This window comes from Lagopus muta, chromosome 16 (assembly GCF_023343835.1).
Source record: "Lagopus muta isolate bLagMut1 chromosome 16, bLagMut1 primary, whole genome shotgun sequence".
NCBI classification, from domain to species: Eukaryota; Metazoa; Chordata; class Aves; order Galliformes; family Phasianidae; genus Lagopus; species Lagopus muta.
This window is the reverse complement of record NC_064448.1, coordinates 10,537,873-10,564,869: the sequence shown is the minus strand read 5'-3', so window position 1 is coordinate 10,564,869 and position 26,997 is coordinate 10,537,873. Positions and strand designations below refer to the sequence as shown.

At 52.4% G+C, this 26,997-nt stretch overlaps 1 protein-coding gene across 3 annotated transcripts; it reads left to right on the top strand.

Annotated features, from left to right (window-relative positions):
• Positions 1-320: 320 nt before the first annotated feature.
• Positions 321-26,443, top strand: MYH7B (myosin heavy chain 7B). 3 transcript variants are annotated; one of them, XM_048963309.1, is made up of 43 exons: positions 321-713; positions 1,024-1,179; positions 1,956-2,059; positions 3,476-3,619; positions 3,723-3,879; positions 3,975-4,002; positions 4,960-5,056; positions 5,949-5,972; positions 7,265-7,357; positions 8,091-8,154; positions 8,274-8,372; positions 9,331-9,434; positions 9,683-9,821; positions 10,393-10,511; positions 11,284-11,433; positions 11,767-11,937; positions 12,637-12,816; positions 12,900-13,032; positions 13,522-13,598; positions 15,187-15,274; positions 15,718-15,835; positions 16,407-16,530; positions 17,230-17,366; positions 18,124-18,379; positions 18,923-19,165; positions 19,550-19,726; positions 20,063-20,208; positions 20,743-20,833; positions 20,992-21,381; positions 21,795-21,921; positions 22,373-22,491; positions 22,713-22,909; positions 23,076-23,425; positions 23,803-23,927; positions 24,115-24,230; positions 24,361-24,553; positions 24,653-24,856; positions 24,958-25,083; positions 25,204-25,374; positions 25,565-25,669; positions 25,936-26,031; positions 26,113-26,250; positions 26,329-26,443. In XM_048963309.1, the coding sequence occupies exons 2-43, from the start codon at positions 1,083-1,085 to the stop codon at positions 26,335-26,337; spliced, it is 5,826 nt and encodes a 1,941-aa protein (XP_048819266.1). In that variant the 5' UTR covers positions 321-713; positions 1,024-1,082; the 3' UTR covers positions 26,338-26,443. The 3 variants fall into 3 exon arrangements, with proteins under 3 accessions (XP_048819266.1, XP_048819264.1, XP_048819265.1); XM_048963307.1 differs by lacking the exons at positions 321-713; positions 1,024-1,179; positions 1,956-2,059; ... (1 more) ...; positions 4,960-5,056; positions 5,949-5,972 and having other exon boundaries at positions 3,793-3,879; XM_048963308.1 differs by lacking the exons at positions 321-713; positions 1,024-1,179; positions 1,956-2,059; ... (3 more) ...; positions 4,960-5,056; positions 5,949-5,972 and adding an exon at positions 4,239-4,746.
• Positions 26,444-26,997: the final 554 nt, after the last annotated feature.

Below are 26,997 nucleotides of genomic sequence, written 5' to 3'. Positions count from 1 at the left end.
CTCCTTGTTGGTCTGCAGAGCTGCACTGCCTGCAGGGACTGCAGTCCCTCTCTCTGCCTTTGTGTTCGCCTGACAATACAGGAGTAAAAATAACCAGGCTGCATTTGCAGGGAGATAAAAGCGAAGTTTGCCTTTTGTGTCTCTCCGGGCAGTGGGACAGCAGCACCAATGGAGCTGTGTGGACATGACACATGGGAATTTCTGACATATCTTTTCCCACTCTGACCTTGACAGACACAATAAAAAGGGGCTTTGCGGCATGCACACAGCCACTCAGTCCTATCACTAAGGTTAGTAATAAGGAGCATGTCTGTGTGCGCGCTTCTCTTCCGCTACTAACCCTCCTCACCTCCGCAGGGTGGAAGTTTCTGCAGGACGGGCACTGACTGTGGGCACAGGGTGGGATGAAGCTGAACCGAGAGCATTTTTCTATAATTTGTGTGCTTTGCCAACATGCGTGCTAGCAGCACACTGATTTTGCTCCTGGCAGCGTTGGCATTTCGGCGTCCTGCTGCGGGACGTTGCATTAGATGGATGTTAGAAAGCAGTGCTGTAAAAGTGCCTTTCCAAGCAGCTGTCAGCACGGTCCTCTAGAATAGGTCTTCCAAGGGAATCGTGCCTCCATTCCTGCTTTTATCATCCCGCAAGATTGCTCGGCAGCATGAACATGGGTCTTTACAGAAGCTTTGTGTAGAGCACCAAGGCTCCAGCAGGTCTGTAGAGCTGGAGTAGCTTTTAGCTGGCTTTGTCAAGAAAATGGGTGCCACTAACAGCGTCTCGCCAAGCCATAAACACAAGTGTTGATTTTGACACCAGTGTGATACAGGCTTGCACAGCAGGGCTGATAGCAGCAGAAGGGAAAGCATTCAGTGATCGTGTTGTTATTACGGTTATTATTTGCTAGTATTGTCACTGTCTTCTCTCACTTTCTAACACCAAGAGCGTGACTGCACATCGCTGACAGCAGCCCAGCGGTAGGTGCCTTCTCTGTGCACTGACTTCTTGTCCCTTCCCTCCTTTCAGCATTCAGGTGTCTGTCATTCTTCTTTTGCTGTTGGCAAGTCCTCCTCCAGCCAGACAAGATGTCTCTGTTGGACATGAGCGAGTTTGGGGAGGCTGCTGAATACCTCCGGAAAAGCTACACAGAACAGCTGAAGCTTCAGACAATCCCATTTGATGGTAAGCCCCAAGCCCTTGGCCATGGCTCTCAGTGGAGATGTTCCCATCCCTTCCCTGGGTCTGCTCCCCGAGACATTGCATGTGCTGCAGAATTGCCCCCAGCACCCAGAGAACAGGAGGATCTCAGTAGGTTTCTGAGTGTCCCCTTGCTGGCTGAGCAGTGGGAGGAGGTGGCCCATCATCTCCTGTGACCCTTAGGGGTAGGAGACTGAGGGAGATGGGCTGAAGGACTGGTGGTGGCAAAATCTCCTCCTTCTCTATTGGAAATGTGCAGAACTTGCTCTAAGCCATCCCACTCTGCCCTGTGCCTTCTGACACAGCAAACCAGGGGAGTTTCACTTCTTCTCGCCTTCCTTTTTTATTACACTTTGTCTGCAAATACATGGGAAACAGCAGACTTCATTCATACATTTGACCTAGGCAAAATAAACAGCTGCCAAACATGGAAAAGGCAAAGAAATCCTCACTCCTATCACCGAGACTGTAGGAAGAAATAATCACTGTCCTTCCACATTATCACACTGCATTCACACAGCATTCAGTTGACACTTTAAAATAGTTTTCTAGACATCAACACATCCCTTCCCTTCCCTTCCCTTCCCTTCCCTTCCCTTCCCTTCCCTTCCCTTCCCTTCCCTTCCCTTCCCTTCCCTTCCCTTCCCTTCCCTTCCCTTCCCTTCCCTTCCCTTCCCTTCCCTTCCCTTCCCTTCCCTTCCCTTCCCTTCCCTTCCCTTCCCTTCCCTTCCCTTCCCTTCCCTTCCCTTCCCCCTCCCCAGGGAAGAAGCGTGCTTGGATCCCGGATGAGAAAGAAGCTTACATTGAAGTGGAAATCAAAGAAAGCACCGGTGGCAAAGTCACTGTGGAAACTAAAGATAAGCAAGTAAGCAAAATACCTTTCCTTTTCCAAGGGCCTGCAACTATGTGTGGAGGGGGGATATGTGTGACAAGATCACGTCTGAACCCAGCCAAGATGTCCCTGAGAACCCATCCCCACTCGGCACTCAGTTGTCCCCCGAGGGCTGCCATGGGTTTGTCACTGCACAGTGTCAGCACGCTGTAGGCCAAGGACTTGCTAAGCGTGCCAGCCGCTCAGCATCCCCCACCAAATGCTTTCAAACCCGGGGTACTGAGCCAGGAGGGAGAAGGGGACAGCGGTCAGCTCCAGCACAGCCCATTGCAATGCTGAACCATTGCCTTGCTAATCTTGGAGGTAAAAATCAGAGGTAAGGAAACAGGTCTTGCTTGTTTTAGCCTGGATTTGCAGTAGATTAAGCAGCACTGTTTGGGGAACAAAGAATAGGCAAAGAACAACATCTATTACAAATAGCTGTGAATGAGCTTAATTAATATCTCCTTCTCAGCTATGCGAAGTGCATGGCAACACTGCTGCCATGCAGAGACTCTCACGGGTATAAAATGGGGAAAAAGAACCAGCTGCTGACCTGGCAGTAACCGGTAGATGTGGTTGTGTTTGTTTCTCAGCTACATTTCATGGCACCGAGAACTGCTTGTGCCTGCCTAACTTAATTACGTCTAATTGCCTTTGAAATGTGCCAAGGTTCTGAAAAGGTTTTTGTCTGAAATTGGAGAAAAAATAATAATAAAAAACTCCTCCTATGAAAGGTAACTTACTGTGGAGGGGAGCATCAATCTGAAATCTTCCTTTGCCTTTTTAAATGCTTTGGTTCAAGATCTCCAGATTCTACAAACAAAGCAGTTTCCAAACTCTCTGAAACTGTTTGTTAAAATTTGTCATGGATTTGCAGAACCTGAAGCTGTACCTGCTGCCTCTGGATCTCACTTCCAACAGAAACAGTTTCAAGAGACAAACCCCGCTGTTGTCCTTCCATCTATTTCCCTTCTTTTAACATCTAACACCTTTCAACGCCCTGTGCTTAATGCTCACCTATTAAAAAAAATAATAATCTCAGATTTTGTTTCAGATGCATTAACAAGCCCATTTGCTAAATCCAGGTCCTCGCATCCAGATATGTAAGGTGATATTTCCCCGAGGCTGGGATTTGCAGGATTAAACGGATCCAGCTCCAAGTGGTGGGGTGTGCACGTCAGCTGTTTGCCAGATAACCACAGACCTCTCCGATGGGATGAGGGGTGCTGAGCGCTGTGCAGGGCTGTGCCTGTTCCCCTGTCCCGAGGGTGGCACCTGCAGGAGGGCAGAAGGAGCCCGGGGGCAGAGGTGGCACCCGCAGGGAAATGTCTCCATAGTGGAGCTGAGATGATGTAGGGCTGAGGCTGCACCGGGTCTGAGCCCAGTGCCGCCATGTCGTTCTGGCAGACGCGGGTGGTGAAGGAGGATGAGCTGCAGGCCATGAACCCCCCCAAGTTCGACATGATCGAGGACATGGCCATGCTGACGCATCTCAACGAGGCCTCTGTGCTCTACAACCTCAAGCGCCGCTACTCCCACTGGATGATCTACGTAAGCCACTGCCGCTGGGGGGTCCCCGCCTCCCTCCCCCCGCCATGTGGAGGAGGGCTGCCGGGGCTCCCCATCACCTCAGCCTCCCCCTTCCCACCCACAGACCTACTCGGGGCTCTTCTGCGTCACCATCAACCCCTACAAATGGCTGCCGGTCTACACCGCGCCCGTGGTGGCGGCCTACAAGGGGAAGCGGCGCTCCGAGGCTCCGCCGCACATCTACTCCATCGCTGACAACGCCTACAACGACATGCTGCGCAGTACGGGCCGGGGCGATGGCGGCGTGGGGGGGCTGCCGGCAATGGCGGTGGGTCAGGGGGCAACCCCCACTGACCGCTGCCTCCTTCCCTTGCAGACCGTGAGAACCAGTCCATGCTCATCACGTAAGTCTCTCCCCTCACTTCCCGCCTTCATTTCGCCCCCCGCCGCCATCTTGCTGCCCTCATCCCGCCCAGTGGTTGTCAGCCCGTCCTACGATGCCAGGCTCCCTCACGGCGCCCGTCCCTGTGCCACAGATGGCGGCTGTGGGCAGAGGAAAATGGCGGCGGTGGCGGGCGGAGGGGCAGTGGGCGACGTGGGAGGGTGTAGGCCAGGTTGATTTCAAGTGACATATAGATAAGGGCTATATAAAGGACTCGAAAGGACCCCAGGCTTCTGCCAAGAGCCATGGACATTTTTAGCAGCGGCCATAGCCTAATTAGGCAATGCAGGGGCTGAGGAGAGATGCTTGGCTCTGGTCCTGCGTGCTGTGCTCCCCGGCTCCCCCCGCTCTTTGTCATCTGGGATTACAATAGGGAGCAGCTATCTATAGGGATGAGCTCACCGGGCCCTTCGCAGCCTGCGAGCCACCCGAGCCCCTTGCTTACCCAGCCCCATGTGGGCACAACCTGGGCAGGATCAGCCATGCCGTGCCGCCCTGGCCATCTCCAAACAGCCAACGAAGAGAGGCTGTGCTGAAACCAGCCAGCATTGAATCCCGGACAGCTGAAGCCCTGGGGCAGGGCTGTGTGCCCACCAGCACAAAGCTCAGCACCGCCTCAGTGTCTGCTGGCACCTCCTGACAGCTGTGTGCAGCCCCATAGCAGAGGGGCTATGATGGCAGCCTTGCTCCGAAGGACGCAGTGCAGGTTTTTGCTCCTTTCCACATTTGCCCTCCCCTTGAGAACTGCTGCCTAGGATGGCAGGGCGATCGCCCCATCCTTCCCTCGTGCTTCGCTTACCCTAGCTGGCACAATGCGTGGGGTGGTTGGGCAATGCCAGCAGGTTTGCAGAGTCTCTGTTTGAAGTTTTGCCTGTTCTTTGCCTCATATCCTTGATCTGTGTATTTCTGTTACCCTAAGCGGAGAATCTGGTGCTGGTAAGACTGTAAACACCAAGCGGGTCATTCAGTACTTTGCCATTGTCGCAGCCTTGGGCGACACACCGGGCAAGAAATTAGTAAGACCTTCTTTTGAAAGAAATTCTTGCTGTTTTCTTCCTTTCTTTTTCTTTTTTCTTTTTTTTTCTCTCCCTCCCCCCCTCCCCCCTCCCTTCCCCCTTTCTTCTTTTTTTTTTTTTACTTTTTTTTTTTTTTTTTTAAATTCTTCTCTCAACTTTTTGCATTTGGAAACCTGTTTTGGTCTGACCCGCCCAGGGCTTGGCTTTTCCCTGACTTTTGAACAAGCAAGGCTTGAAACTATCTTGCTCAGGGGGGAATGGATTTTTTTAAGTGTCTGCTCAGTGTGAGCAGCCTGGAACAGGCACTTCGGATGCCCTCTTTACCTTCTCTTCTTTCTTCAACACCCCACAGATCTTCTTAAGGAGCTCAAAAGAAATGGTGTAAAACTGCAATTTCCCACCTGGCTCTTTTAAGCCTTGCTTTTCCTCCTTTTCTCCTCTTTTTTTCTTTTTCTTTTTCTTTTCTTTTGTTCATTTTGACCCTTCTCTACCTTGCCCTTTTCTTGCTCTTGTTTTGATTCTTTGGTGCTGGTTATTTTTGAGCTGCTCTTGCAATTGCTTCTTTCTTCTTGATACATTGAGGCTCCAGCCTGCTTTCCCCTTACAGAAGCAAACTGGCTGCTTTAGGTATCAGACAAACAATACTTCAAAATTTTCTTTACTCTTACTTGGTTTGGATTTAACTGTTCTTGCTTTTTGATGCATTTCTTCATTTTCTTGAGCTAATCTATTTAACAACTTTTTGGCATATCTTAAAAAGTTTAATCCTCCCATTTTTTCTTGGCCCGTTTTTGGCACTAAATGGCCGTGTCCTGCTTTTCTGATCATGCTTCTTGTGGTTCTTGCCTGGCTTTTCTGGATTTCTAAAGACAATTTTCTTTCCTTTCTTTAGGCAGCTGTTGCCACTAAAACTGGGGTAAGTGTTACAGACTCTTAATCTTTAATGCTGAGCGCTGGGTTCTGCTGCAGTGGAGCTACAGCAGGGTGATAGGAAATGCCAGTGCCAACAGTCATGGCTCAGCCATTGTAGCAGCTCACATGCATGCCCTTAACTCCCAGCTCCTCTTTTGGAGCACCAAGGAGCTGCATTTAGCTTATACGCATGGCCAGCTGCATTCCTACCCTTTTGGGTGGGAAATCCTCATTAAAATGTGAAGCTCAGCCCATTCAGGAAAGCAATTACTAAGAGCCAAACAGTTGGAGGGCTGCGTGTGTGAGCTTTGGGGTGGCCCATGGGCAGGCAGGGCAGTTTTAGGTTGGGCTAAACTTAAGAACAACAGATCAAAGGATATCAAAGGAAAAATGCAGCTTGCTACTAAAAACCATGATTCACAGCTGCTCCCTGTCTCTTTTGCCCTTTACGTGCCCGGAGCTGCAGAGGCAGGGTGCAGCCATGCCCCAGATGTGGTGGTTGGCACCCAGCAGCAGAGCAGTGGGAGCTGTCATGGTGTCAGGGTGAGGGCACTGAAAGGCTCTCTCATGGAAAGTGCCCCTGTTGTCAGACTCCACTGTCCTCCGTGTGGTTTGGCACAAGTCTCTTGTGTCTCTCTTCTAATTCTTGTCCTGCTTTGCCTGTGTTAGGTGGTGCCTGTCTCTGTCTCTTTGAACTACATGTATGAAACATACTATGAACTATGTGTATGAAGCATGGTTATGGAGCTGTTAATCTCGAGGTTTGCTCCAAAGAGATGCAGAGAGACCAGCAGATCATGCCAGCTGGGAGCCATGATGTGTCCCTGTCACGCTGTGGCCCTGCCATGCATTTGGTTGGTGCAGGGAGCTAAGCCTTTTTTCTGCATCTCTTCATTCACAGTGCACTGATGCTTGAACTGTCCATGACCCTGGTTTGGTGGAAGGGGAAATGCCTGGCAGAACCTAAAACGTTTGGGCTGTTCTGACAGTGTGTGCTTGCTCTTGGTTTGCATGTTGTAGCAGCCTAGGAAGGGAGCGAAGGACTTCTGGGTGCAGTTCAGGCAAGGGGAATCCCAGAGAGAGCATTGCTGCAAAATCCAACTCTTCTGACCCCAAACCCAGCTGCATCCCCTCGTGAGACAACGTGAGACTTCAGGAACAGCAGGCTCTAAAGACATCTAATGAGTGCAGCAGGCAGATGGGCACAGAGCCTCATGCTTCATTTCCCTGTGACACTGATGACAGATCCCCTTTAGCTGAGTGGGAGCTGATGCATTCTTTGGTTTTGTTTTCCAGGGCACCCTCGAAGATCAAATCATTGAGGCTAACCCAGCTATGGAAGCTTTTGGCAATGCCAAAACCATAAGAAATGACAACTCCTCACGTTTTGTAAGTGTCTTAGAAAGCCACTGCTGATGTGCAGGGTATATGTAAGCTAAACACGTCATCCATAGCATAATTGCTTTTGTATGGTGTGAGCACAGAAGTAGCTCTTCCTAGGAGGGCTGGAAGGGCTGCCAGGGCCAAACTGGCTAAATTGGTGCAGTGGATTGCATTTTGGTCAGAACGAATTGTCCCTGTAATGACAGCCTGGAGCTGGAAAGTCTGTTCCAGCATCAGCACTAAAGGGCCAGCAATCAAAGCTCAGAGTGCTTGATAAACATGTGTCCTTGAGGCAGCTGCATCCCTTTTGTAAGCCCAGCCTGGGTCTGTGTTGGGGTGTGGAGCTGATTGACCGCAGTGGCTTTGATGCCTGTTCTTGTGCCTGTGGGGGATGGAGAGATTGTGGGGCTGAGTCTGCTCAGCACATGATAGCCAGGAGGCTGTGGGTGTCATACTGCTCTACAGGAGTGCTTAGCTTTCAGAGCAGGCCTGAGGACAGGGATTTCTTTGCTGTGAGCAGTGTTTCTGCTCACCAGTGTTTAAAGCCCCAGGTGATACTGCCTACCTTCTACCAGAGAACTTCACCCACTTGTCTCTCACAGAGCACAGTATCTTGCCTAACATCAGCAGAAGTGGGAAATCGCCAGTGATGCTTTAGCTGTGTGAGTTTACTAGGAGCTGCCCAGAGTTGTGCCTGTGTAGACAAGCCCGGTGTTTACCTCCCTGTAAATGCTTTCAGGGCAAGTTCATCCGCATCCATTTTGGCCCCTCGGGGAAGCTGGCCTCTGCAGACATCGACATCTGTGAGTAACACTTGCCAGCTGCAGGGGGTGGATTTCTTTCTTGCTGTTTCTGCTGATGGTGGGTCAGCTCCAGGGCAAAGCAAGCCCTCTTGTAAGCTCTCTGCCCTGTTTGCTTCTAGATCTCCTGGAAAAATCAAGAGTGATTTTCCAGCAACCCAAAGAGCGAAGCTACCACATCTACTACCAGATCCTCTCTGGGAAGAAACCAGAGCTGCAAGGTAAGGCAGCATAGCCTTTACAGTGTGACGGCTTGAAAATAGCCAGGAAGAGCTCTGTTTTGAGCGTCAGGGTCCTGCTGTCCTTAAGGGCTGAGCAAACCCAGCTTACCATTCAGGTCCGGCCCTCAAATGCTTTGATGACTGTGCAGGATTGTGGGATTTTCAGATAATCCAGGGTGGAGAAACCAGTCGCTTTGGTCTGAAAACTAAAGGCCTTTCTGCAGCTGTCTGGGAGTGGGATAGCAGTCTCTGAGTCTGTCTGCAGGGTGGGAGTGCACCTTGCTAAGGTGCCTTGCACAGAAACTCCTTGTTGAGTGATTCTGCACTGACTTCAGCACATGCAGGTAGGATATATATACTCATTTTGGGGTAGGGGAAAGTGTTTTGCAGTCCATTCTGAGTTCCTCCTGCCACCCTAGGGGGATGATTTTCTTTCAGGTGAATTTGCAAACAGCTGCACAGCTCTCTTGCTGCAGCAACCCAGGTATAGACCTATCCTGAATGTGTTCCCCAATACAGTACCAGCTGACCCCGAATTTGCCTTGGAGCCACTCTTGTGTGCTGGGCAGTCCTGCCTGCCCTCTAGATGCCAGGTTGCACAGAGTGCTCATGAAACCTTTCCACACAGCAGGAAGATGGGTGCCACAATGCCTTGGGGAGGTCAGCCACTTGGCTGCTGGCTCTTGAGCCCTCTGCTGGCTCCAGAACAATACCTTATTAGGCAGGTCTGGATTGCTGCACTGTGCAGTAATCTTATCTGGTGGTCACAAGGACATGGATGGCCACTTCTAAATCAGTCTGCAGCAAAGCCATCTCCCAAGATAGCAAGCAGGAGAGGAGATTGGTGCCATCTAGTTGAGGCCAGTATGGCTTTACTTCTTCATCTGTATCCAGCGTTGGCCCTTTTGCACCAACTTTGTCACTCTGGCCTCACTGCATATGTGTCTTCTCACAACAGATATGCTGCTGCTCTCCCTCAACCCCTACGATTACCACTTCTGCTCTCAGGGTGTAACAACTGTGGACAACTTGGATGACGGCGAGGAGCTCATGGCAACAGATGTATGTGCACTTCCTTCATGCCACAGAGCCAGAAGTGGGGGCCTGGGGGAGAGTATGGGCATCTTGGGGGTGTTGGACTCACGGTCAGATTTTCATGGAGTGGGATTCCTCAGCCAGATGTTCACAGACTAGAACATCCTGTCCCACTCAGCCCCAAGACAGGGAAAACATTGGGAGACAACAGGAGCACCCACCCTCACCTCAGGGTGCTGATTTTGTTCTGTCTGTGCTGCTTTGTCTCCCCTCAGCATGCCATGGACATCTTGGGCTTCAGCAATGATGAGAAATACGGCTCCTATAAAATAGTGGGCGCCATCATGCACTTTGGCAACATGAAGTTCAAGCAGAAGCAGCGGGAAGAGCAGGCAGAGGCTGATGGCACTGAAAGTGAGTTTTAATCTGTGCTGCCAGATTCACCCAACCTGAGCTTGGCATCCAAACTCCTCTGAGGGCAGGCTGTGAAAGCAGCCCTGGTCTGTGAACTTTCAAGATTGTGATCCTGAGCAGCTGCAGTGTTAGGACCTGCTCTGGGCACACAGAGGAATGTTCACCTGGGGGCAGGGCTTGTTGTGGTAACACTCGTGATGGAGGAGTTTGTCTTCATGAGGAGTGTCAATACAGGTTCAGCTGCTACATGGTAATTAAAAAAGACTGTGATCTAGTAGAAATGATTTCTTACAGAGATGATTTCCTCGCTACAGTCTACTGTAAAGAGACAAAAATTACCTCGTCAGCCCAGATTTACTGCATGAGAATCTAAGATCCCAGCTCTCTAAACTGTAACTTCTGAGGCAGGAGGTGCAGCCTGTAAGAACAGCCTGAAATATCCAAAATTGGAAATCGCAGTTCAGCCACTGGAGCAGGCTTGAAGTTAGTTAGCATTGATCAGAAGAATAGCTGATTTTTTCTTTTCTGTGTCCTACTTTCTTGTTTCCTAATGCCTTGTGTGGTTTTACAGGTGCTGACAAAGCTGCCTACCTCATGGGGATCAGCTCAGCTGACCTCATCAAGGGGTTGCTCCATCCTCGTGTGAAAGTGGGCAACGAGTATGTGACCAAAGGTCAGAATGTAGAGCAGGTGGGTGTTTCAGGACACAGGCTTCTATACCCATGCTGGTATGTGACTCTGCTGTCAGGCCCTGTGTGCAGTGTTACTTGCTCAGGATGCCTGGTGCTTCAGTTAGGAATGAGACCCGAGAGCACCATGGTAGGATGTATCCACACTTACTGGTTCCTGGTAGTTGGGACAGTTGGCTTCAGGGTTGGCAGATTGTTTTGGATGGTAACCAAGGCTTTGGTTATCAGTATCTTTAAAATGTGAGTTGGATCATAGCCAGAAAAGGTTTGGTTTCTATGGATCTGCTTCAGACAGTCACAGTCCCATGAAAAGTTCGGTTCTGGACAATAGAAATCTCATCTAAATAAGTGATCTTGTGGGAGACTGTAATGCAGCAAAAATGCATCTGCTCAGCCACGTCATGATTGAGTACCCAAACCTGGCCTGGATGCTCTCAGCCAATTCTGAAGTAAAATTTAAGAGGACCTCAGATATTGACTGGAGTCCTATCCAGAGGCAGTGAGGTGTAGGCTCCTGCCATGCACATCTGAAAATATCGCTTTGGACTTGAGCATATACCCCAAGACCTTGGAGGTGCTCATTGGACCAGAGGTGCAGGAACATGCTTGTGAGCATGGGAAAGCTTATCAGAGAGAATGCTGCAACCCTGAACTCCCTGGATCTGTCAGTCTCTCCTTTGTGCACTAAGAGGAGTGCTGTCCTGCAGCCTAATGCCTGCAAAAGCAGTATGATGCATGGCGCTCACAACCTGCTCTCTGGTTTCCTTTGGCAGGTTGTCTATGCTGTGGGAGCCCTGGCCAAAGCCACCTATGATCGTATGTTCAAGTGGCTGGTGACTCGGATCAACAAGACCCTGGACACCAAGCTGGCCAGGCAGTTCTTCATCGGAGTACTGGACATTGCAGGCTTCGAGATCTTCGAGGTGAGTTCTGTAGTCCCCCTGCAATGGGCTCAGGGGAATGTTGTAACAAGACAGCTAGGTCCCCTGCTGTCTTAACAGCTCTATCTCTGCCAAGAAACTGTTGGGCTTGATAGAACGAGCTCTTGTCTGTATTTATTTGTCTGAAATAAACAGGCAGCTCCATAGCTGCTGCTCTAACATTGCTGTGAAGCCTCCAGTGAGCTCCTGGCGACCTGTTTTGGTAGCAACTTGAGTCCAGCAGGGGTTGTTCTTCACACCCAGGCAAAGCAGGACAATGATTCTCTTCATCTCTGGAGCTTTACTTGCTGAAGCAGGTTGGTTTTGTTCTTGCAGTTCAACAGCTTTGAGCAACTGTGCATCAACTTTACCAACGAGAAGTTGCAGCAGTTCTTCAACCACCACATGTTTGTCCTGGAGCAGGAAGAATACAAGAAGGAAGGCATCGAATGGGTCTTCATTGACTTTGGCCTGGACCTACAGGCTTGCATTGACCTGATTGAGAAGGTAAAGCACGAACCAGGACACAGAATTGGCACTTCTGGTAGACAGCTTGTTCATAAAGACAGGAGCAATGAGAAGTGCTCTGCTACCAGAAATAGAATTAGTCTCTCCCCAATCAGTGGCAACTGGACAACTTAATTTTTCCCACATTTGTAGCTCAGAACCTTCAGCTCATTGTTTGGACCATATTTTGAGACACATTTTTTGTCTTTGTGGGGAATTCTGTTTTACTCATCAGTGAGCAACAGGACCAGGAGATGGGGGGAGAGAATAAAATGGATGGAACAGAGAATTTTTCCTCTAGAGAATGGTGATCTCACTGATTCTGAGCACTTTTTATAAAAGATTTCCCCAATTTCATGGAGGAAACCCGCCCTTTCTTTTTGTTTTTTTTCCTAAATGAACACATCTGTCAGGATGTTGGAGGGAACCACTCCTCTCCTGACAGTAGACCACATCTGGGCAAGACCAATGTCTTGTGGGCCTGGCCAGTCCCACTCTCACTGGGCGGAAGAAGCAGCCTGGTGTACACCAGGGGAGCAAGGAGAGTTTGCCCCATGGTAGATGTCTTGCACTGTTTGCCTGAGTGAGGACATGACCTCTCTTGCCTCACCTTGCCCAGTAGCACAGAGAGTCCCCCATTCTGGGCTGGCACGTGGCAAGAATGAAATCAGATTTCCTCATGCCACCTTTTCTCTGCAGCCACTGGGAATCCTGTCCATCCTCGAAGAGGAGTGCATGTTCCCAAAAGCCTCCGACATGTCATTTAAAGCTAAGCTCTACGACAACCACATCGGGAAGTCACCCAACTTCCAGAAGCCCCGGCCGGATAAGAAGCGGAAATACGAGGCCCACTTTGAGCTGGTGCACTATGCTGGTGTGGTACGTGCCTGCCTGCTCTTCGGCAGCACTCGCTCTCCTCTTGCAGGGCTGAGCTTACCTTTGCCTTTCTCCTTTGCCCACAGGTGCCGTACAACATCATTGGGTGGCTGGACAAAAACAAGGACCCTCTGAATGAGACAGTGGTGGCCGTCTTTCAGAAATCCCAAAACAAGCTCCTGGCCTCTCTCTATGAGAACTATGTGGGCTCCAGCTCAGGTGAGGAACAACCTCATCCTTCTTCAAGCTGCACTTAACTGCAAAGCCTTATCATAGACACACACAGCTGTTGATGGAGCAGCCTGGGCAAAGGGAGGACCCACACCAGCTCTTAAAGCCTCTCACCTGGGTGGGTGCTCTGGATGTGCAGCACTAGCCTAGGGGCTTTAGGTGGCTATGGAGAAGCAGGCTGAGTCTATGCAGGGCTGTACTCCTGTCCTGGTAGACCTGCAAGAAGTGACATAGGGTGTGTGAAGGACTGACCTGTTGCGAAGAGATGGGGGACAACACACAGAGCTGGATGCTGTGGGAGGAGTTTTTGTCAGGCTAAGTCTGCAGCTGGCTGTTACTATCTCTGCTTTACAGAGAGCGAGGGCTGTGGGCATATCACTGACATTTTCAGTGCAGAGTTGCTTGGAGGTGCTATGGAGTCCTTCAAAGCAAGCTGTCACTTTGCTGATGTACTTAATCCTTATTTTAACCCAACAGAGGAACCTCACAAACCAGGGTCCAAGGAGAAACGTAAGAAGGCAGCTTCCTTCCAAACAGTGTCCCAGCTACACAAGGTAAGAGCCAACCCTTCGTGCGTGGCCATGAGGGATTTATGTACAGAGCATCCAGTCCCACTCCCCTTCCAGAACTCCAGGCTGTCTTACACATGAGCTCCTCGGTCTTGAAGGACCACAAGGGTTCCAGGGAGTTGTCCTGGCTAGGCAAAAGCTCCTGGCATCTTCTACTTGGCCCTGTGCCTGGCAGAGTCCCAGCCCTGTCCCCGTGCTGCTAGGGAAGGATGTGAGGCTCCAGACTGGGAGAGCCATGGCTCCCTTTGAGCTGGAGCTTGTGCTGCTTCTGCCCACGTGATGCTTGTGCAGCTCCTTCACCTCTGAGGGAGCGGCAGTTAAGACTTGTAGTGATGTTTAGATATTGTATTACATGAACATCACTTTAAGTCTGTGCTACTTCTCTCCTCATTCTTGTCGGCGGGAAGGACAGCCTTTGGGCAGAAGAAAATGGAGGAGGCTTTAATGGGTCTCTGAGCATGCAGCTCTCTGCTCTCCTGTCCATGGAGAGCTACGTGGCAGCTCAGGATAACTCATGCCCCTGATCCCATGCTCACCATGGCATTTATTTGTCCATCCCAGAGTTCAATCAACTTAAAAACAGCACAGAGAGGTGTCTGTAATCCCAAAGCTGTGGTCTGCTGTGACAGCCTTATGGTCGCAGGGTGTTCAAAGAGAGTCTTGCCATCAGATCCACCCAGAGCTCTAGTAGCCAAGGAGAGGTTCCTGGGGACAAGGTTCCTGAGCAAACCTCATTCAGAGAAGCATGTGGTGTTCTTTCTTCTGCACAACTCACAGTCCCTGGGAAGTGTCTGTGGTGAGAAGTTGCCCCATGGTAGGGCTTGCCAGAGCTGGTCTTGGACTGGCTGAGCCTCTAAGGAAGGAAAGGCAACCTGGGAAAAAAACAAGGATGCAAATGCTTTTCCCACAAGAAAAGGCAAGACTGTGAGTCATCCCAGGATTCAGGCCTCTGACAATGCTCTACTGTAGGGCCTTAATCCCAGGAGCTCGTCTCCACTGTCCTGCCAGGGCATGCTGGTCTCCAAGCAGATATTCACAGAGCATCCATCATGAGCCAGACCTGACGTAAAGCTGCTGGAAGGATGGAGAAGGCTCAGGCTGGCCTGGTAGGGCCCTCTGTTACAGCACTCTGGGGTACAGGGAAAACCCCTATTGAGATGAGGGCTGCAGTTGGTATGGATGCCAGCATTGGATTTGTAGAGTGCTGAGGGCAGGGCTGATGGACACCAGCGGAGCTGTACGCCAGAAATGTGCTCAGTCTTGGTTTCTGGCTCTTCCCTGTAGCAGAACTTCACTTACAAACACTTGTGAGGCACCTGACTCCTGTCTGGCGCAGCAAAACCAGTTCTGGTTGGCATGTCTGCCCACCGTGGTTTCTCTGCTGTTGCACACACCTTGGCAGAAGGCAGTGGTGCTGCTATGGGCAGCAGCGAAGCAAGAGGAAATTCCCTCCTCTCTCCCCCCACCATGGGCAGTATCTGCTCTCTGCCTGCCTGTGACAGGAAGGAGCCAGAGAGAAGCTGTGGGAGCAGAGACATCACCTCATGCCTCATCCCCCATGTCTGCCCTACAGGAGAATCTTAACAAGCTGATGACCAACCTGCGCTCCACTCAGCCCCACTTTGTCCGCTGCATCATCCCCAATGAGACAAAGACCCCAGGTATGCATGGACTGAGACAGCACCCTGGCAGCTCCTTCTGGCAGGGACTCCTGCCCTGCTCCTGTACCCACGTGCTACCCAGTCCTTTTCTCACAGTGGTTCTGCTGCTGCCAAGACCTGGCTCCATTTCTGTGGAAACCACTGAGACCCTTGCCAGTCTCCTCTACCAGTGAAGAAGTTTTGCCAGGCTCCCAGCTGGGCTGTGTGCTGGCAGCTGGGCTGCCTTGCACTTGTTTGACATCAGGCATAGATGAATTTTTCAGACTGACTTCTATCCTCTTGGGCCTGGGCTGCAGCACTGATGTATAGAAGTATAGGCTTACAAAACAGCTTAACACCTGTGTTTCCAGAACAGCCCCCATAGGCTGTTTGCAGAGTTCAGGTCATGCTCCCCCCATCCTCTTGGGCTGAGTGTTTCCTCTGTCCCTACTTTCACCCCCTAGGAGCCATGGATGCCTTCCTGGTGCTGCACCAGCTGCGGTGTAACGGTGTCCTTGAAGGTATCCGCATCTGCCGTAAGGGATTTCCCAACAGGATCCTCTATGCAGACTTCAAACAGCGGTAACTCCCTCTTCTCCCCTCCCCAGCATGTGTTCTGGGGAAGCTAAACTCCCAGCTTGTGCCGGGCTGCTTGGAAGCCCACATTATGTGCAGTGTGACAGGTCAGGATAGCTGTGGTACCAAATGTGGGTTGTTTTGTGCCAGGCACAATGAGACAGCAGGGGTACTGATATTTCAGGTGCTGAATGCAGGATTGATGCAGGTGATTGGAGGCAAGGCACAGGACCTTTGGTCCTGGTTCTGATATCCTTTTGCTTTGGGGATCCTTACCATTCCCTAAGTTGACTCCATCCATCCTGCTCAGCCTGGGCCTGAGCCAGGCAAGGTGAGGCCAGTGGCCTCCTCCTGCACAGTCGTCCTCATGTACAGGGCCTAAGACATGGCAAGGTTTCATGGGATCTGCTCTGCAGCAGATCCCAAACTGAAGCCTGGAGCTCCTGCTCCATTTGTGGCTTTAGATTGTGCTGTAGTGTGTGGGGACTGGCACAACTTGGATACAGGGACAATGATGGAGCCACCAACTCTGTGCTGAGGTTTTCTTGAATGCCCTCCCTCTGCTTTGTGCTTGCAGCTACCGCATCCTGAACCCAGCAGCCATTCCAGATGACAAGTTTATGGACAGTAGAAAGGCCACAGAGAAGCTGCTGAGCTCTCTGGACCTGGATCACTCCCAGTACAAATTTGGTCATACCAAGGTGAGACCAGGCAACTGCTGGTCCTTGGGGGGGTGATCTCATTGCAACCCATCTCTTTGCAACCCCAGCTAGCTGGTATTGCCCAGCTTGCCCTATCATAGAATCATAGAATCACCAAGGTTGGAAAAGACCTAAAAGATCATCCAGTCCAACCGTTCACCTATTCCAAATAGCTCCCACTAAACCACGTCCCTCAACACAACATCCAGCCTTTCCTTGAACACCCCAAGGGTTGGTGACTTCACCACCTCCCTGGGCAGTGCATTCCAGTGCCTGACCACCCTTTCTGAAAAGTAATACTCCCTAATGTCCAGCCTGAATCTCCCCTGCCGTAGCCGTAGCTACGTAGCTCTGTCTTACTGCAGCTCTGCTGAAGCCCTGTGCTCTGCAGGCTGAGCATGGCCTTCATGAGACTGAAGGAAGCAAAAAGAAGCTAGGAGAAAGCAGGTCTGGGTGCTGCTGCCTGAGCTCATACCACCCAGTGCAGCAACTGGTCCTACTGGGAATATGTGGGGATGGATGCAGGGCAAGGAGAGATGGTGTCCAGCTGTTCCCCTCTCTACAGAGCCTGGGTTTGTGCCCTGCTGCTCTGAATACCCCCACTTTGGGCTGTACATAGAGCTCAGGCCTGTCTGACATGTCATGTCACCCATGGACTCTCTGTCATGTTTGACTCTGTTCTCACACCTTTGTCTACAGGTGTTTTTCAAGGCTGGTTTGCTGGGCATGCTGGAAGAGATGCGAGATGAGCGTCTGGCCAAGATCCTGACCATGCTGCAGGCCAGGATCCGTGGGCACCTTATGCGCATTGAGTATCAGAAGATCATCAGCAGGAGGTAGAGTTGTGGGGGGAGAAAGAGTTTTGTGAGTGCTTCTTTTTTCCTCTGTGCATTTCAGTGGGTTTGGTTTGTGGGGTTTGCCTGTAGCTGGCAGAGGATGAGCATGTGTCCTGATTTCAGCTGGTACAGAGTTGTTATTTCCTTCACTGTGTCTGTTATGATACTGTGTTTTCTCTTTAGGAAAAAAAATAATGTTGGTAACACACTGCTGTATTAGTTGTTGCTGAGCAGTGCTGTACAGAGCCAAGGGAGAGCGGGTGAATGACTGTATGGTGCTCAGCTACCTGCCAGGTTAAACCACAACAGCATGGAAGGGGTGGAGGCAAACCTACAGGGCCTGGCATTCTTGACAGGAAGAGTCGGTGCATCTGGGCTGGGAAAGTGTTTGGTTTCCATTGGAAGAATGCACGGGGTGCAGAAGGAGGAGATCTGAGAGCCACACCACCCATCCCACCAGCGCCACTGCAGTGTGATCATTCATACGACATAGAGCTGCCCAAGGAGGCTGTGGATGCCCCATCCCTGGAGGCATTCAAGGCCAAGCTGGATGTGGCTCTGGGCGTCTTGTTCTACTGGTTGGCGACCCTGCAACTAGATGATTTTTGAGGTCCTTTTCAACCCAGGCCATTCTATGGTTCTATGGTACTGCTATTTGTCCTGCTGGTGAAGGATGGAGTCAGGTCTCTGCTGCAGATGAGAGTTGGAGGTGGGGCATCTACACCCATGATGATCCTTGTTGCTTGTATTCCTCCAGGGAAGCCCTTTATACCATCCAGTGGAACATCCGAGCCTTCAATGCTGTTAAGAACTGGTCCTGGATGAAACTGTTCTTCAAGATCAAGCCTTTGCTGAAGTCTGCTCAGACTGAGAAGGAAATGAGCAACTTGAAGGAGGAGTTCCAGAAGCTGAAGGAGGCTCTGGAGAAGTCAGAGGCTAAGAGGAAGGAACTGGAAGAGAAGCAGGTCTCCATGATCCAGGAGAAGAATGACCTGGCTCTCCAGCTGCAGGCAGTAAGTACCTCACCCTCTCCCTGGCAGCATAAACATAGTGCAGGGTCTGTGGGTAGAGGAAGGAGCAGAGAGTGCTAGATCTCTTCTCCAGACTCTTGCAGTTCTGAGACCCACTCATTGCCACAATCCATTTGAGATACTGTGTTAGATTCAGTGAAAACCTGAAGCTGCATTACAGTCTTGCTGTCTCAAGGCTGCCGTGGGAATTTGTGGTTCCCTGGCTCTGAAATATCTCATATGATCTCATACGGAGGTGGAAGTGATGGGAATGTTTGCTGTCCAAGCTGTGGCTGATGTGTGGCAATTCTGTGCCAGAAAGCATCAGTTCAGTGTTTCTTGCCTCTGGAAAGTTGGGTGCAGTTAGCTTTTTGGCTCTGGTCAATGCTAGATGTTGTCCCTTGGCCCTGCGTGGAGCTCCTTTCATTACACCTGATCACTTTGGGTTTGCTCTGTCTTCCACTCCATGACTTTTGCAAGGACAGTGTGACTGCTGTATACTTTTGGAGCAGTGGATGAGCACCAACTTTCTTGCATCTTTTTTAGGAGCAAGACAACCTGGCAGATGCAGAGGAACGCTGTGACCTGCTGATCAAGACCAAGATCCAGCTGGAGGCCAAGGTGAAGGAGCTGACAGAGCGTGTGGAGGACGAGGAGGAGATGAACTCAGACCTCACTGCCAAGAAACGCAAGCTGGAGGATGAGTGTGCAGAGCTGAAGAAAGACATTGATGATCTGGAGATCACACTGGCCAAGGTGGAAAAGGAGAAGCATGCCACGGAGAACAAGGTGACTGACCCTTCTTGCAGGGAACGGCCTAATTGCCAAGATATGTCAGCCATTTAGGGGCATGTAAGGGAATTGTTGGGGACAGTACTGCTCATGTGTGGGAGCTGAGGCTGAGCAGAGTGCTAAAAGGTGTGGCAGAGAGCAAAACCCCACAGTGTCCTGCCTTACAGCATGGGATTGGCATGGGCAAGTGATTCTGTGCAGTAGCAAATGTTTTGGGGTTTTGACCAAAGCCAGCCAAGGGAGAAAGGAGCTGGCTGCTGCTGTGGTATTGAGCTCCTGTTGATCATGGATTCCTGCCTTTCGTAGGCCAAGCTGCTGTGTTAGCTTTGCATCACCTGTCTCTAAGAAGATGCACTTAATTTTTTTACCTATCTGATGTAGGTTAAAAACCTGATTGAGGAGATGGCTGCTCTGGATGAGATTATTGCCAAGCTGACAAAAGAGAAGAAAGCACTACAGGAGGCTCATCAGCAGGCCCTGGATGACTTGCAGGCTGAGGAAGATAAGGTCAACACGCTGACCAAAGCGAAGGTCAAACTGGAGCAGCAAGTGGATGATGTGAGTCATGGCCAGTGACAGTGAAGTGAGAGTGGTTTGAATCACACACCTTTGGGAGAACCCATGGGCTGCCACCGAGTGGGGTCTGGAAAACATGGTGATTGTTGATTCCCATGCAATAAGGCCAACTGGTGAGCAACCTCATTGACAAACTGCCTCTGAACCAGAGGACCCCCATGGGGAGCAGCCCTGGGCTGAGGGGAAGGAACAGGAGGCCAACTGGGAAACAGCTATGGCTCTCAGGGCTGGGTGAAGTTCCCAAGCAATGGGCATGGGGAAGGTCAGGCACTACAAGGGCTTCTTTCCCTCCCTATCCTGTTGCCCTTTGTTCTCCAGCTGGAAAGCTCTCTTGAACAAGAAAAGAAAATCCGCATGGACCTGGAAAGAGCCAAGAGGAAGCTTGAAGGAGACCTGAAGCTGACACAGGAGTCTGTGATGGATCTGGAGAATGACAAACAGCAGCTGGAGGAGAAACTCAAAAAGTGAGTGTGTGACGTACTGGGCTGCGTGCTTTATCTGTCAGTGCCTGCTTCTAAGCCAGGTAGACACATGCAGGACCTGTTGGGATGTGGCTCTGAGCACTGCTGGTGTGATCAGTCCAAGCAAATGGAGGGTTTAGTTTTAATGGGCACTGTGCAGAGGTGCTGCAGGGGCTGCTCTCCTGAGATGTTTCTCAGCTGCACAGACTGACAGATCAGGGAGCTGTAGGACTTCCTTCATACTAACTTGTTTGGCAGGATTCTAATGTGGAGCTGAGACCTCAGCTACAAGTACAAACTTCATCACCTTGTCACTTCATCCCCAGCTCTAGTTGGGGAACAGGCAATTGCAGGCAAAATCTAAGAGCCAGGCCATCTGCTGCTCTTCACCCTGTTGTGCACTTTCCTCTGAGGGTTAGTTTATTTTTCTTCTGGGCCTGGATAATACAATGCAGGGAATACTTTTCTTCCGGCTTCAGGATGCAAAGGGCAGGACAGTTTTTGAGCAGAGATCAGCTCTGCCTTCTTTCTGTACAGGAAAGACTTTGAAATGAGTCAGCTGAACTCAAGAATTGAGGATCAGCAGGTGACTGAGGCCCAGCTGCAGAAGAAGATCAAGGAGCTCCAGGTATGGTTGGAAGTCTTGTTCTCACGGCCCAGCGGTCCCAAATTCCCATCAGATGTAATGTGCAGAGGGCATCTACGTGGGTTGTCCCATTGTGGGGAGCAAAGATGCTGGAACATTAGACAGTGCTTGGAACATCTGCCCCATCCTGTCCCTTCTAGGCCCGTATTGAGGAGCTGGAGGAGGAGCTGGAGGCTGAGCGTGCCGCTCGAGCCAAGGTGGAGAAGCAGCGGGCAGAAGTGTCCCGGGAGCTGGAGGAGCTGAGTGAGCGGCTGGAGGAGGCTGGAGGAGCAACGTCTGCACAGCTGGAGATGAACAAAAAGCGGGAGGTGGAATTCCTGAAGCTGAGGAGGGACCTTGAGGAGGCCACGCTGCAGCACGAGTCCACAGCAGCCGCTCTGCGGAAGAAACATGCAGACAGCGTGGCTGAGCTGAGCGAGCAGATCGACAACCTGCAGCGTGTCAAGCAGAAACTGGAGAAAGAGAAGAGCGAGATGAAGATGGAGGTGGATGACCTGTCATCCAACATCGAATACCTCACCAAGAACAAGGTGGGTGCTCTGCACTGGGCAGCTTCGTCTCCTTTGTGAATAGGCAGCTGTGAGTCTGTCATCAGTGCAGCTCACTGCAATGCATTCTGCACAGCCCTGTCCATGCACACTTATTCACTGGGTGTAGCCTGTCCCTGTTGTCGCCGTGACAGCACCTGCAGAATGCTTTGCTTGTCCTAGTCAAATCTGGAGGATCTGGGAATACAGTACTTGTGAGAGAGACTTCAGAATGCTACGGTTAGCTTAGTAGGGATGTAAAAGCTCTGCCAGGCTCTTCCTACCTGCACTGTGTGCACCAGGGATTTGCTGAGCAGGGCTGTAAGGTCCCAGGCCGTGCAGTCACTGAGTCCCTCTTGGGACGGTGCTCTTTGGGCAGAGCCTTGTCTCATGTAGGCTTTACTTGTTGCATGCAGGCCAATGCTGAAAAGCTGTGCCGCACCTATGAGGACCAACTGAGCGAAGCCAAGTCCAAGGTGGATGAGCTGCAGCGGCAGCTGACTGATGTGAGCACACAGCGGGGCAGGCTGCAGACTGAGAATGGTAGGTGGGGGTGTGTGGCTGTTCCTGCACTGGGGCGTCTGCGCTGGGGAGCTGTGGTTCAGTTGTGCAGGCTGTCCAGCTCCTCGCAGGGGCAGATATCAGTGGAATCTCCATCTGGAGGAAAGGGGAATGGATGTCCATGGTGTGCCTCTGCTCAGGGATTGCAGTGCTGTTGTATGGTGTGGCAAGGGAGGGGACCTCTGTGGCAAGGCTGTTTTAACAGGTGCTGGGGGGGGGGTGATCTCAGGCATCAGGAGAGGGTTCTCAGCTGTCACACTTAGCCATTAGCTTCTGGGGGACTCCTCTGTTCATGGGCCACAGCTTGCCTTACTGGGAATACAATTGGCTTCTGGAGTCTCAGTGCAACTGAAGGCCATAAGATGTGAGCGGGTGTGGGCTCAAGCATGGGTATCCAGCCCCAGCACAGCTGTTTGGCTCTGTTTGAAACCAGGGGAGCTGAGCCGGCTGCTGGAGGAGAAGGAGTCATTCATCAACCAGCTGAGCCGTGGCAAGACCTCGTTCACACAGACCATTGAGGAACTCAAGAGGCAACTAGAAGAGGAGACCAAGGTGAGACTGCTGGGCCATGGCTGGTCTCTGGGTGGCTCGGAGTGGCAGATGGCAGTGCAGTGGGCCAGCGCAGTACTGAGGAGGTGGGACGTAACCTGCATACAGATGCCCCAAGGCAGATTTTAGTCACTGAAAAACAGAATTGCTTCCCTGCTAGCATCCCAGCTGGCATCCAGGGGCCTGGGGCCAACTGCTTATCTCATGAGCTGTTCCTTCCTCAGAGCAAGAATGCCCTGGCACATGCCCTGCAAGCTTCCCGCCATGACTGCGACCTGCTGCGGGAGCAGTACGAGGAGGAGGTGGAGGCCAAGAGCGAGCTCCAGAGGAACTTGTCCAAGGCCAACGCCGAGGTGGCCCAGTGGAGAACCAAATACGAAACAGATGCTATCCAAAGAACAGAGGAGCTGGAGGAAGCCAAGTGAGTCTCATGCCTGAATTAGGTTACCTGTGGGTGGCAGGTTTCTATTTAAGGATGTGACCCTCCCAAATCCGAGGCTTTTTGGGCAGACCAAGGCCTTCCCTGCAGAGCTGCAGGTGGGCTGGCATTTGGGCTGGAGGCACTTACTCCTTGCTGCTGTCTGCAGGAAGAAGCTGGCCATTCGGCTGCAGGAAGCAGAGGAGGCTGTAGAGGCTGCCCACGCCAAGTGCTCCTCACTGGAAAAGACCAAGCACCGGCTGCAGACAGAGATTGAGGACCTCTCAGTGGACCTGGAGCGAGCCAACTCTGCCTGTGCTGCCCTAGACAAGAAGCAGCGCAACTTTGACAGGATCCTGGCTGAATGGAAGCAGAAGTATGAGGAGACTCAGGCAGAGCTGGAGGCATCACAGAAAGAGTCACGCAGCCTGAGCACAGAGCTCTTCAAGCTCAAGAACGCCTATGAGGAATCTCTGGACAACCTGGAGACGCTCAAGAGGGAGAACAAGAACCTGCAGGGTAGGACTGGGATCAGGCCTTCCCTCAGACTGTTGGCAGCCTTGGCCCCTGCTGTCATGGACAGCCCATAGCTCCCATGTCCTTAGCCCTGAGGCAGCTGTGTGGCAGGATGGACATCCATCTAGGCAGGGAGCACTGTGATCCTTTGACAAGAGGGTCACATCCCTCCTGTGCCCTGTCCCTCCTTTCCTTTGCACTGGCCACAGGGGAGCACAGCAGGGCCCAGCAAAGGGGGCTGGTGCCCATTCTGCAGGCACAGCCTCAGCACCCAGGGACTGGGGGAACGTGGGCACAGCTTGGGTGGGGTGATGAGTTTGTCCTGCAAGAGGCTGGCACTGCAGCCCCACTCCTGACCAAACACCTTCTGCTCCTGCCAGAGGAAATTGCTGATCTGACCGACCAGATAAGCATGAGCGGCAAAACCATTCATGAATTGGAAAAGCTGAAGAAAGCCCTGGAGAATGAGAAGAGCGATATCCAGGCAGCGCTGGAGGAGGCTGAGGTGAGCCTGTGTTTCTCACTGAAGCTCACAGATGCCTGCTGCAGCTGAGAGCCCCCAGATTCCCTACAGCTCTGGGGAGGTGGTGCTGGGGCAAATGGATGCACTTCTGGGTCCTGCTTGTGGGGGCTGAGGCCAGGCTGGGGAGGATTCCGTGGGGGACTTTTCCCAGAGCTGCTGTTGTCTGTAGGGAGCCCTGGAGCATGAGGAGAGCAAGACGCTGCGCATCCAGCTGGAGCTGAACCAGATCAAGGCTGATGTAGACAGGAAGCTGGCAGAAAAGGATGAGGAATTTGAGAACCTGAGGTGCGTGTGGCGGGCTGGGCTGCTGCTGTGGGCTGGGGCAGCATCATGGCCACAAGACAAGCACGTCTGGCTGAGGCTGATCCAGACAGATGTCCCCGGGAGTGGAGCTGACACATCATCCCTCCCACAGGCGCAACCACCAGCGTGCCATGGACTCCATGCAGGCCACGCTGGATGCTGAGGCTCGGGCCAAGAATGAGGCTGTCCGGCTGAGGAAGAAGATGGAGGGAGACCTGAACGAGATGGAGATCCAGCTGAGCCATGCCAACCGCCAGGCTGCCGAGTTCCAGAAACTGGGTCGCCAGCTGCAGGCCCAGATCAAGGTGGGGGGGATGGGCTGGCTGCTGCCCCTGTGCCACCCCTGCCTTCTCCTAGCTCTCCCTCCTCCTTCCTGTCACAATTGACCCCACGCTGCCCCGCAGGACCTTCAAATCGAGCTGGATGACACCCAGCGCCAGAACGATGATCTGAAGGAACAGGCAGCCGCCCTGGAACGCCGCAACAACCTCCTGCTGGCAGAGGTGGAGGAGCTGCGGGCTGCCCTGGAGCAGGCTGAGAGGAGCAGGAAGCTGGCAGAGCAGGAGCTGCTGGAGGCCACCGAAAGGGTCAACCTGCTCCACTCACAGGTGAGGAGCTGCAAACTGGCTCCTGGGGCACTGCTGGGACTGGTGAGCCGTGAGCCTGTTGGGCACGGCCAGTCCTTGTGGCACTGCCTCTTTGCCTGCAGAACACCGGCCTGATCAACCAGAAGAAGAAGCTGGAGACTGATATCTCCCAGCTGAGCAGTGAGGTGGAGGATGCTGTGCAGGAGTGCCGCAATGCTGAGGAGAAGGCCAAGAAGGCCATCACGGATGTAAGAGGGGGCTGGGGATGGTGCTGAGTGGCTTGGCAAGGTTATGCAGCATGCATGAAGGTCTCAGAGCTCTTCCAGGCAGGGCTGCCCAGTGATGTGTCTGTGCACTTGGCCTTGCAGGCTGCCATGATGGCAGAGGAGCTGAAGAAGGAGCAGGACACGAGCGCACACCTGGAGCGGATGAAGAAGAACATGGAGCAGACCATCAAGGACCTGCAGATGCGCCTGGATGAAGCAGAGCAGATTGCTCTCAAGGGGGGCAAGAAGCAGATCCAGAAGTTGGAGGCCAGGGTGAGGGAACAGGGGCAGAACCCTGGTGGTATGGGCTTTGCTGGGCACTGGAACTACACAGGGCAGGCCCGAAGGACTTTGCCTGGAGTGGCTCAGCCTTTAGCTGCAGCTGCTCTGAGCTGGGGAAGTGGCTGGGGCCGGATGTCCCTGCCTGGGCTCCCATGACTGAGGTGGCCTCTCCTGGCTGCAGGTGCGTGAGCTGGAGGGAGAGCTGGATACGGAGCAGAAGAAGATGGCTGAAGCCCAGAAAGGCATTCGCAAGTACGAGCGGCGGATTAAGGAGCTGAGCTACCAGGTATGGCAGCATCGGGCACAGCTTTGGCCCCACGCTTCTCCCCATTTGCTGACCCTCATGTTACTCAACACCCCCAGCATCTGCCCTCCTGCTCTGTGTTGGTGGTATGGCTTCAGCTGAGGGCTGGGACCCAACAGGGCCAGTCCAGGGGGCATGGAGTTGGTGGATGCAAAGGGAGCACAGGGCTGCCTTGCACTGGGGCAGCAGGGCTGAGAGGTCTTGCCCAGCACCGGAGCCCTGCTGACTGGGGTGGGGGGCACTTGCAGACGGAGGAAGACCGAAAGAACCTGACCCGGATGCAAGATCTGATCGACAAGCTGCAGAGCAAAGTCAAGAGCTACAAGCGCCAGTTTGAGGAGGCGGTAAGTGCAGGTGTGCTCTGCTGCTCTTCTCTCTGGCAGTACTCAGGTCAGTCCCTCACCCCTGGCCCTGCCTCCCCCCAGGAGCAGCAGGCCAACTCCAACCTGGTGAAGTACCGCAAGGTGCAGCACGAGCTGGATGACGCTGAGGAGCGAGCTGACATCGCTGAGACGCAGGTCAACAAGCTGCGTGCCCGCACCAAGGAGGTCATCACCTTCAAGGTAAGGCCCAGCCCCGCTGCCCACCCTCTGCAGCCAGAGGAGCAGCTGCACAGCACCAACACCCTTCTCTTTCACCAGCACGAGTAGGAGGAGCGTGGCTGCCCGCCCTACTGCCTGCTGTACCTTGGAGGCAAATGGCTGCAACAGTCACTGCCAGCTTTGCGCCGAGTTAATAAACATAGCTGTGCCAGGAGCGGCTCCTCTGTGTCTGTGCTGGTATGAGGGGCTGCAGCAGCGGGGTGCAGGGTGAGCTGGGATCTCTGGGAGCATCTTTCACAGCCAGGCAGCAGCAAGAGGCACAGGCCTTTCCTCACCCTGCACCAGTTTGCTCCAGGTGGGAAACAGGAGCCCCCCAAGCACACGCTGAGCTGGGCAGACCAGAGCTGAGGGACGGGGGAGGGTGGAGTGCAGAACAGACCTCCTCACACCATCGTAAGCAGAGTCCTGTGCAGCACACAGAGGTCAACCAGGGCTTTGGCAAAGGGACTACGAAAGAAAAGACATCTCCAGTAGTTTCTTTAAAATAGATTTCTTTAATAGTTTCCATTTAATATGTTTATTTGCAGTTAGTAAATTGGCATTCACCTGGGCAGCACACACCTCAGCTCTCCGTGGGGAAGTGCAGGCTTCCAGATGTGTTAGTGAGCAGGCTCCCAGCTCCGTCCCCATCCTTACACCCACCGCAGCCTCTGCCTGGTCCCAGTGAGGAGCACTGCCTGGGGGGGCTGGCAGAGAAGTGAGCAGCCC

Bases quoted from the DNA above. Each gene is read 5' to 3' on its own strand.
- MYH7B (XM_048963309.1), top strand. From the start codon at position 1,083: ATGTCTCTGTTGGACATGAGCGAGTTTGGGGAGGCTGCTGAATACCTC. The intron at 3,620-3,722 runs GTAAGCCACTGC...TCCCACCCACAG, and splicing joins ACTCCCACTGGATGATCTAC to ACCTACTCGGGGCTCTTCTG. The intron at 23,426-23,802 runs GTAGGACTGGGA...TGCTCCTGCCAG, and splicing joins GGAGAACAAGAACCTGCAGG to AGGAAATTGCTGATCTGACC.